Source organism: Sinohyriopsis cumingii, chromosome 6 (genome assembly GCF_028554795.1).
Source record: "Sinohyriopsis cumingii isolate HCF-2022 chromosome 6, ASM2855479v2, whole genome shotgun sequence".
In the NCBI taxonomy this organism is placed as follows: Eukaryota; Metazoa; Mollusca; class Bivalvia; order Unionida; family Unionidae; genus Sinohyriopsis; species Sinohyriopsis cumingii.
In genome coordinates, this window is record NC_142966.1 from 103,587,800 (window position 1) to 103,598,485 (window position 10,686).

At 32.9% G+C, this 10,686-nt stretch overlaps 1 protein-coding gene across 3 annotated transcripts; it reads left to right on the top strand.

The window, feature by feature from the left end:
- The first annotated feature begins 248 nt into the window (after positions 1-248).
- On the top strand, positions 249-10,110 carry LOC149797598 (uncharacterized). 3 transcript variants are annotated; one of them, XR_016421852.1, is made up of 5 exons: positions 249-858; positions 1,140-1,294; positions 3,433-5,286; positions 6,124-6,211; positions 9,868-10,110. XR_016421852.1 is itself a non-coding variant. In XM_089962488.1 (4 exons), exons 1-4 carry the CDS (start codon positions 737-739, stop codon positions 9,932-9,934), a joined length of 333 nt encoding a protein of 110 aa, XP_089818614.1. In that variant the 5' UTR covers positions 249-736; the 3' UTR covers positions 9,935-10,110. The 3 variants fall into 3 exon arrangements, 1 of the variants encoding a protein (XP_089818614.1); XR_016421851.1 differs by lacking the exon at positions 1,140-1,294 and having other exon boundaries at positions 3,433-3,521; positions 5,232-5,286; XM_089962488.1 differs by lacking the exons at positions 1,140-1,294; positions 6,124-6,211 and having other exon boundaries at positions 3,433-3,521; positions 5,232-5,286.
- The last annotated feature ends 576 nt before the right edge of the window (positions 10,111-10,686 follow it).

Below are 10,686 nucleotides of genomic sequence, written 5' to 3' on the forward strand. Positions count from 1 at the left end.
AATAATAATAATAATAATAATAATAATTATTATTATTATTATTATTATTATTATTATTATTATTTGCTATTTATATTCATATTCCTCTCCTTCATCATCTTATTCGTCTAGTTCTTGTTAGTAATAGTAGTATTTTAATCTGATCCAGAATCAATGTGCAAGGGACACATACTCTTACTAAAAGCAACACATATTGGTTGGATGGAGCTGCTTCCCCTGCCAACTCCAGCTCTGCTGGACTTTCCTATGGAAAGCCGCAGGTACCCGGCGGTGATCACAATTTTTCCCTATATTATTATATGGGCAACAATTAGCGGCTCCGATAACAATTAGCGGCTCCTAAAATGACGGTGATTACAATCTTTCCCTATATTTTTATAGGAGCTACAATTAGCGGCTCCTACAACAATTAGCGGCTCCTTCTACAATTAGCGGCTCCTAAAACACTTTTAATCTACGGCTCCGTTAATAAAAATCACAATTTACGGCTCCAGAAACACGTGTAGCTCAGTCTACAAACTACAATCACCGGCTCCTTCCACAGTAACGCCGCTGTAATTTTGATCTCCGTCTTTACTACCGAACGAGATTCGAACGAGATTTCAACTCAAAAACGAGATCTACTAAGCTATTATCTCCAGCTCCTACCATAGTAACGCCGCTGATAATCTTGAGCTCCAATTTATCTAACGAACCGAACGAGATTTAAACTCATAAACGAGATTTTAATCACGTGATGACATATTCGGAATACCATCATCTTATCCGCATAAGTGTGTTGTATCTTAGAAAATGGAGAATTATCGATTTATGTTTTAGAAGAGTGAAGGCCAGTCATCAAATATCATTCGATGCAAGGTATTTTTTTTCCAATAAGCGAATAATTATAAATATAAACGTTTTAGGCAGGTATATTATAAATAAATATCATAATTACACAAACAGCCCCTGTGATCTGTACTGTAGTATAATGCATGAAAGACCTCGAAATTACGTATCTCATGGAAGGGTGTAGTGAGTTGGAGCTTATCGCGTAGGTTGGATTTAAATTGAAATTCTTCAAATGAACTCTTGAGTAAACAGCTTTCTAACCAAATGATGTAATAATTGATGATTTTTGTCTCTTTATATTTAACTAGTCGTTAACTAGAATGGGCAAGACCGCTCCAGTGGCCTAGGGGTTAGTGTCCATCTCGGATGCGGGAGGTCGCGGGTTCGAAGCCCGGCCGATTCATACCAGAGATTTGTAAGAAGGGTAGTAACAGCTGCCTCGCTAGACACTCAGCATTAAGAGGTTAGTGTTAGGACTGGTCGGCCTGGTGTTAGGATTATGTGACTGGGTGGGATATATTTGTGGCATGATGCCCCAGTGCTAGACATCACAATAAACTGAACAACTCTTAAAGCTACGTTAAAACTCCAAAACATACACACTAGCATATGCTAATAGGTATATCATCACGCCATTGGGCACTGTTTTTCTTTGCCTCAGGCTCTATATTTTTTGTATGTAAGTAAAAGCACACAACACCAGCCCCTTATTCAGTTTAAGAAGTATCACGAATGGCTTAACTTTTGCATTAAACACCTAATATTATTGTAACACTTTGTGCTTATTTGCTTGTTTTTACTCAACAGGAATGATGTAGTTTATAACATTCTGTAAGCTTTAAATAATTCTGTACATTTCCATTACGTCGTAATGTAGTCGCACAAATAATAGGGTTATTGTGTCCTTTCATTTCAATATATTTCCACAATTGTCTTTAGTATGGGGGACATGGGTCAGTTATTTCCTCCTTAATATTCAAGGCAGCACTTGCAAATCTGGTTTACTTTGTCTATGTTCAACTGATACTCATGACTTTCTGAAAAGTGATTGTCGTGCCTCAATGAAAGAGTGAGTAACCTTTACTATAGACATTCCTTTAAAAAGGAATATCAGATTAATCAGTCACAGTGTGAATGTGGTATTGAAATTTGTTCAAATGACTGTATATGTCTGTATAATAGCTGGCCCTGAGTTAGTACTTTTATGTTGTCTTTGCTATGTTCATTAAATAAACTTTCTTGTATCATGCATTTTGTACCTTGGCATTTCATTGGTCTTAACTGCTGATATAACTTCCTGTCTGCAGCATGTTTTATGTATACATGCATGATACAAACCAGAAATCACATTATGGTAAATTATAGATATTGACATGGGTGAATTGTAATTACATTCTTTTTTTTGTTTTGTCCCATTTGTACCAAAACAACCACCATCATGTTGATATTGAAATTTACACCAAGTACAAATTATTATTATTATTATTATTATTATTATTATTATTAATACTATGGTGCTTCTATGATCTTTTCAGTAGTGGTGATGATAATAATATTATCATTATCGCAAATAATCCCAGTATTTGTATCATAATGGCACATGTATGTTTGTATTTGTCCCTCATTGCATATGCTTTGATATGGGGGGAGCGGGGCAGTAATACAAATTTCAGTCAGTAAAAGTCATTAAGTTTGTCAGGTTGGAGTTTTTTTAATGGCTTGATCACAAACAGTATAAATGCTTTGCAGAAATAATAAATGTTTTTGTTAAGTATTGTTATGGTATTTTGTGTTGTAATGTTTTTTTCACTGTTATGAAATGGGCCTGTGTGTAGGGATTTAGCCAGGTGACTTAAAGATATAATTTTTATTTGCACGAAAGTTGTGCATTATTTCATGATAAAATAAAATGTGTACATTCATTCAGGGCTGACATCAAAAGTTTATTTCCAAATGCTGTGCACATCGATGGCCCTTCATTTAAAAGCAGGGGCCCTGCCAAATTGATTCAAATTGGGCCCCACGTTTGATAAGGCCATTACTGCATTCATTGCAGAATGCAAAATATTAGGATACAATTTCCATTGGATTTTTCATTATTACCACTAGGAAATACACTGGGTTTATATTGTGCAAGGTGCAGCAATTTTGTGGGGTGGGTGGTCTTCTGTGCCCAAATACAGCCATAATTGCAATGTAAATACTATATACTGTTAGTTTCCAATCTTTTTGTATCAGGAAGACTTCCCAACTTAAGTATTCATTAAGGTTTTATTCCCAACTTTCAACCTAGAAAATTGTTTGTGAAGTCCTAAAAGAAGTTGGCAGGATGTTCCTTGGTGACATAACCAAGTTGCTGTACATTATTTTAGGACAGTAATAAACACGTAAGAATTTATGCTTGCTATAGCAATTATTCATGCTGAATGATTGCACTATATGAGGCATCCTATGTTTTGTTTTATCTTTTGTATTGATTTTCATTGTTAGCGAAATGATTTTATTTTGTTTGCCTTTTTTTATTTTCTGTTACACTTTATTTTATCAATGAATAAAGACCACATTGATAATATAAACTGCACATTGCTATTTGATTTGCAGAGAATTTGCTGATGGAATTGTACAAGAACTAGATAAGAATGATGTAGAATGGAGAAAGAGAAGAAGGCTGCATCAAAAACAATATATCGGTAAAGTGAGTTACAGTGGACAGTATTGCAAATCTTTTTAACAAGTATTCACATAAATTGCATCCCATGCAAACATGAAATATTGCAATAAATTTGTTTCTTAAAAATGAAATCTGTTTAGATGGGTCACTTGATAATAGGGTATATTTGATTACTGTTAGCGTTAGATTACATGTGACAAAGTCCTCCAATTATGATGTTACATCAGTTTGGTTGGGAAATCTATCTGTAATATAGGTCAATCAAAGAGTATCATAATAAAGCAGAGTGATTGTCGGTTATTTGTTTTTAAAAAAAAGGCTTTTCATACATGGTTTACATTAGTCTCATTTAGCATTTGTCCCATTTTTGTGTGTCACAATTATATTTTGAATTTTCAGGGAGTGTGTGATTTAGTCATGAAATGTAGCACATGGATATTTTACCTACTTATGATAGTTTGTCAATTGGTATTTTTCAACACACAGTGCTATTTATATAGCTTGTTTAATTTATGGCATTTCTTCTCAGTACACCCCAAACCATTGTATAGGTAATTAATCAGAAAATTTGTTGTTAGTATAAGCTTTTAAAATGGTTCAGTCTTATTCAGACATTTCCACTTTTAAAGCGTGGTTTCAGATGTTTTCACATTTTTATCAAGGATTGTATTTTGTATGTGTCTGGTACATTTTAATTTTGAAATGGTTTTTTATGGTCAGTGTACTTATCTCTTGCAGGGTCCAAACTATATAAGGCATATTGGTTAGTAAAAAAAATGATTGCCATATAAAAAAAATGTTATTACATGCATTCTGTGAGAGATGGCTTGCTGTTGAATGGCACAGCATTGTATGATATGTAACATTTCTTCCTGTCACATCATAGTTGATGTGGCATTTGTACAGGTCTAAAGAAAATTATTGGTAAAATTATTTCCTTCCTATATATTCTTGGTAAAAATATTCCTTTATAAAACAGGTTTTCCCACCATGCCATGTGATATGTGATTATAGATGTTATACTTACAGCAAGAAAAATTAGCATTTTGTGAGACAAAGAAAGGAATTGTAACTATGTAACCTTTCAGGCATGGAATGTATCTTTTGCTGAATATATCTGACTGTTTGCTTCATTATAACGTGATTCTGCTTATAACACGATCGCAGCATGGCTCCCATTTTTTTAATATAAGGTGACCTCTCTTTTTAACACCTAAATACATGCTATCGGAAAAACCAATTATTCTTATCCCTACCAGATTTATATGATCAAGAGGTTAGTTAAAATTGATGACATTGAACTTTCAATGCACATTTTCTGTAGGGAAGTTTTTCAAAAAATTTGTTAACTCGATCCAGCTTATATTGTGATGTTATTCTTTGGACCCGTGAGCAACGCATTATAAAGGGTTTTACCTGTATGTAATTATATATCAAATTTACAGAGTTATATATTGTCATACACCTAGTACATAATGTTGAAAACAGAAATGTCAGAGTTTGGGATATGATTGGAGTTTATATGATGTATACAGCTCTATCAGAATTTCATTTTCCCCCCATCTTTGTAAGTCCAGTCTAGGGTCATGGGTATGAATATATGGTGTTTTTCAAAAGTGGGGAAAAGATAGGGACAATGTTGCTATGCTGCATACTTTTAAGTCTTGAAATATACATGTTTCTTTATTTCAATATTTTCCTAATGTGATGTTATATTTCCTTTTTTCAGATGGGTATGATAAATTGACATCTTATGGTATTGGCATACATGGATGTATTGATAGGTATGTATGCATACATACATACATACATACGTACATACATAAAGCCACATTCAGTGGTTAGTGTGCCAGACTCAGGTCCATAAGGGGGTGGGTTTTGTATCTTACCATAGGACCAGTCTGTTCTTGGCAAGACACTTGACTCCAGTTGCCACAGCACTAAGTAACTGACCTTCGTTATTATACCTTAAAGCACCAAAACAAAAGTAGCAGAGAAAATACATAAGTGGTTATGATCTGGCAGTCTCAAAGGTTTCTAAAGTTGTGACCCAGGTAACCCAATGGTCATATAAACAAATTAGCAATAGCAAACATTTAAAACTTAAAATTATATTAAGTTCTAGGTAGAACCTTTAAGACCTATGATGGTTTAAAATTTTAAAACCAAAGTTACATTTTAGACCACTCATAAATCATGTACCATAGTTAGCATATTGAACTGTGTTTTTATCTTGAACTGTTTGTAAGTTGCATGACACAGTGAACATACACATGCATACACCACACATACACATACACAAGGACCTAAAACATCCATTGGGAAGACATCTTGATTTAAATAAATTTTATTTACAGTTGGACTAAAATGTAAAAATAGTTATTTTATAAGTCATTATTTTAGTAACAGATGTTTCCTATTTTAAGTGAAGTGCAACATTAATGGGAAAGCTGAAGATTCTGCTGTGAATGTTTATGCAAATTTGTTCTATTCATTCTTCAGCTTTTTATTATATTTCATTTCTGTTATGTACATACAGTTTATCTTGACAATGGATAAATTACCCCGCCATGTGTGATACAATGTATTTTTAAGTAATCTTATTATTCATTTTTTTGCAGAAGATAATATGGCTACATGCTGGAATAACTAATAGATGACCAGATATAGTTGCCTTGTACTTTGTCAATACAGTTGTTAAATCCCAAGGTAAATGACGACAATATCAACTCACATAATGCAAATTATAAAGTAATTACATGTTTATATATATTATTGCAATTGCAGTTAAAATGAATAATTGGCATCTCAGTATTGTCATTTTTTAAAATGAAATCTTGACAGGTATGTATTTGACTTGGAATTGTAAACTGAATAAATTTATTGCAGTGTTTATTATGTCTTCCTGTTCACACTCACGATTTTAAAGGTGGGTATACTTTTTTAATGACTGTTTTATACACCCATACAAGGAAATTATATGCCAAAACAAAGTGTTACTGTAAAAATTGAATTACTTGAAGACAGTAAATGAGATATTCAAATGCAGGATTAACTGAGCTATGTCATCTCTTCTTGGACTATGGATGTAAGCAAAGCTAGATATAATTGGTTGATTGGTCAGTCATACATCTATTTGTTTGCAGGCCTGGTGTCACACATGTAAAGCTTACTATTTTGTACAAATCTTGCATTATCTCTGCTATAGTAACGGCTAAGAGGGGCAGATTTAGAACGTTTATGATCCATATCATATGAATGTTTTGCTCATCAATCTTAATTATTATTTCTTAATTGTCCTTGAAGCAAATACTGTATTGGCATTTGGTTTTGGTATTATACGCAGTGTATCCCCTAGGGGTGCAAGACTGAGAGTCAAAAATCTCCTTGGTGTCAAAACTGGGGGTCAGACTGAGTAAAAAATAAACTTTGGTATCAAAACTGGGGGTCAAATTAAAAATTTGGGGGTCTCTGAAGCTCAAATGAGGGTGAAGGAAAATACTGATTATAGGGGAAAAAAGTATATTACTTACAGTATTCTCATGGTGAACTAGTAATTTTCTCAGTGTCTTTTTGATAACAGAACAATGCTGTTGTACACTACACAATTTGTGCAACTACCACTATGTCACAAGTTTACATGACCAATTTATGTGGTAAGTTGGATTCCAATAAAGTTTGTAAAAATTTAGTAAAATAACAAATCTTGTACATTTCCTGTACATTAGTAAAAATACAGACAGTATTTAAAGGCAAAAGAGAGCTTTAACTTCCATCACAAAAGCCGATATAAATTATTATAAATTTTGTATATGATGCTCCAGGCACTGAAAATGGCATAGTTGCTGCAGTGCAGATGGCCTTCTTAGCAATGAAAATGCCTTCATATATGGTGCATCACATGTAAACCAGGCAGGTTTTGAATTGAAAGAAGGGTAATACAGGTCAGTTAGAAACCATTGCAAGTGCCCTTTTATATATCTATATATTGTATATATTGTTTAACTCTTGTCCACGATTGTAAGGGTCATATGTAAGCAACATATTGCAAAGCTACCTTTTGTCCATGATTGTAGATTATCATCTGAGATGATATTTGTAAACATGTTTACCTGGTTTTGAGTTCAGAAAATTGTTTCGTCCATTAGAAAAAAATGTTCTCATTTGCCAGGTAGTTTGCTAAAAAGTAAAACTATAAAGTAAACAGACCTTACCTTGTTTACAAATTTGATGGGAAAAGGACCCACATCCTATATCTCTTATTGTCTTAGGTTTTTATATAAAGTTTGTGATCAATTTTATATAAAGGTTGTGATCAACACAGTTAACAACATATTCCTATTGTAACATCTCTCAAGTGAAATCTATCTTTTTAGTTGTGTTCAGTTGTAATTTCACACGATATACTTCATTTATTCACTGAAATAACAAAGTGCTTACGGATACTTTTGGACTGTTTTAGGATTAGAGTGAATTCCTTCAAGGACATTCTAGATTATATCATTGTGATGGATAAGATTATCACATCGGCACATTTAAGACTGTTGGAACTACAGCACATTCAAGATTGGAATCAATTTGGAACACCACTGTAATTCATTTGGAACACCTTTTTTCCTTTTGGATCTGTGAGAGCTATTTGGGATATATTTCATAATGTAAGCTACTTTTAAATTTTCACATTATCTGTGAAAATAAAGTATTTGTTGAATTTTACTTGTTGGTTTCACTTTTTTCTCTTTAAGATCTTTGAGGTATAATACCTCTAACTTCAGATCAGCATGCTCATCTGATTGAAAATAAGAGACTTTGCTCTGTAAGTGTTCTATATGTATGAAGTTATGAATGCAAGTACAATTAATATGAATCCTTGTTATACTTTAATACCTCGTATGAGTTTCAAAAAATGAAAAGATGGCAGAAATTGGATTAATTAGTATAGCAGTTGCTTCCCGCTTCATTTTTGTCTTGTCCTAACCATATCTTTGGAGACACCCATTCGGGTCATCATCACATACATCTGGGTCATTGCCATACCACATTTGGGTAATCATCACAAGTACATTTGGAACTCTGTCACACCACATTTGGGTCATCATCACATATACATTTGGGTCACCATCACATATAAATTTGGGTCACCATCACATATACATTTGGGTCACCATCACATATAAATTTGGGTCACCATCACATATACATTTGGGTTACCATCACATATAAATGTGGGCCACCATCACATATAAATGTGGGACATCATCACATATATACATTTGCGTCACAATCACATGTACATTTGGGTCAGTATTATTGTTTCAGGTCCGACGTTTGAAAAACCATTTATATATCTAATGTCTTGTGAGCATTGTCAAGCATAACATGTAATGAAAGATACACTTTTTGGAATCCTTAGAAGTTAAAATATCATCGGTATGGATAGATTGGATGTAATACAATAGTTATTATTTTATGCATGTATTTTCTTTTTCCAGTGAACAGGATGATACAAGTTGTTCAAGTTAATTTGGCAAATTTCCTAAAATTGCCAGATTAAAACACCTGCAGTATTTGTTACATGTATGACACATGCACGAAATGAAAATATGCCAAACCACATAAACACAAAATAGAGATCCCTTTTTCTTTCTTAAAAAAAACCCCTTTGTTTCTCTAAATGTACATTTTCTTAAAAACATTTCTTCTATGATCACATCTGAGTCATCATTTTTAATAGACGTCAAAATACATGTACTCTGTATCACTATTCCAAGCTGTGTCTGAATGTTTTCATTTTGCATAATAAGCTCGTACTGTTTTATGTAGCCTGCACACTTGGTCGGCAAGCTCCAAAACAGTTGGAAGAATAAAATGATCCAGGTCATTTTAACTTTTGTTGGTTTGAGAAACTACACTTTCTTCTAACAAAGATAACTGCTGGTGTTCTCTGTGAAATAAGAGACTTGATAACTTGTTTGAATGGACTTGTAGAATTTGTTCATATGCTCCTCCTGGTGTCAATATTATTTCGTGTACTAAAATTACAGTTTTTTTTTCTCTAAAATGTTGAATTAAAAATGAAGGGAATCTACTTACACCATACATGGTAATTTACAGCAGCTTTTCTACATTTATTATTTTTATATTGTAACCAAACAATGCATTTGAACCTGTTGTAAGCTGTTATTTCAAAGACTTTAAAGAATATGGTCTCTTAAGACAGGTTTATTTTAACAAGTCAGTTATAAGAAGCATTTTAAAAAAATGCTGCTCTATGTCAGGGATGGAATATATTCATGGTGAATGTGGCTGTTAATGCTGGTTTAACTACATCACTACAATTTAATCTTAATACAAATTTTTTTCAGGAGCAGAGAACTGTTAAGCACCAATGACAGAGGAAATTCAGGACCTGAAGGAACTGTGTCAAAATAATTATACAGAACTTGATCCAAATTTTGTTAGAATTATACAAGAAGCAACAGAGACTTATCAGATACCAAATGCAGCCGAAGACTTTTATACTACTAAAAACTTTGTTTTGTCAGAAGTGATTACAAAACTGTATCATCAGATGTAACAGAACAAATTAAATTGAATTATTATTATTATCCATACAGTTATTATCTTTACTACCATGACAAATATAATGTTTGCTTTTTACATCATGTGCTTAAGAATGAATCTAATTATCAAATCACATCACTAGCATATACCAAGAAATTAAAAGCAAATATTGTACAATTATAATAACTATGGTCTTATGAATAATGACATTATGTTAAGGTAACAATAAATACAATTCGGAGAGAGGAGCTGAGAGAGTGAGATGCAAGAAAAAGTTTTTATTCTTGCACACAGTCCTCCCTACATGATTGCCATATAATAAAATGTAATTTGTCATACAGAAAAACCAAGATAATCAAGCATGATTAAAGACTTGTAATGTCACATCTAAAGGCATTCATTAGTCTAAGCCATTGTAATTGTCATTTAATAATAAAGGCTGACTTAACGGGGAATACAGGTTCATCAGCTATTGACACAAGTGCAAGTAGAATCTACATCAGCCAATTTTTCTTTCATCAAAACAAATTAACACTTTTTGTCACAAGATCATATATAATAAGACTTTCAAGTAACACTTCATCTTGTCATTGCATCAAGCTCTTAAATATGAAGGAATA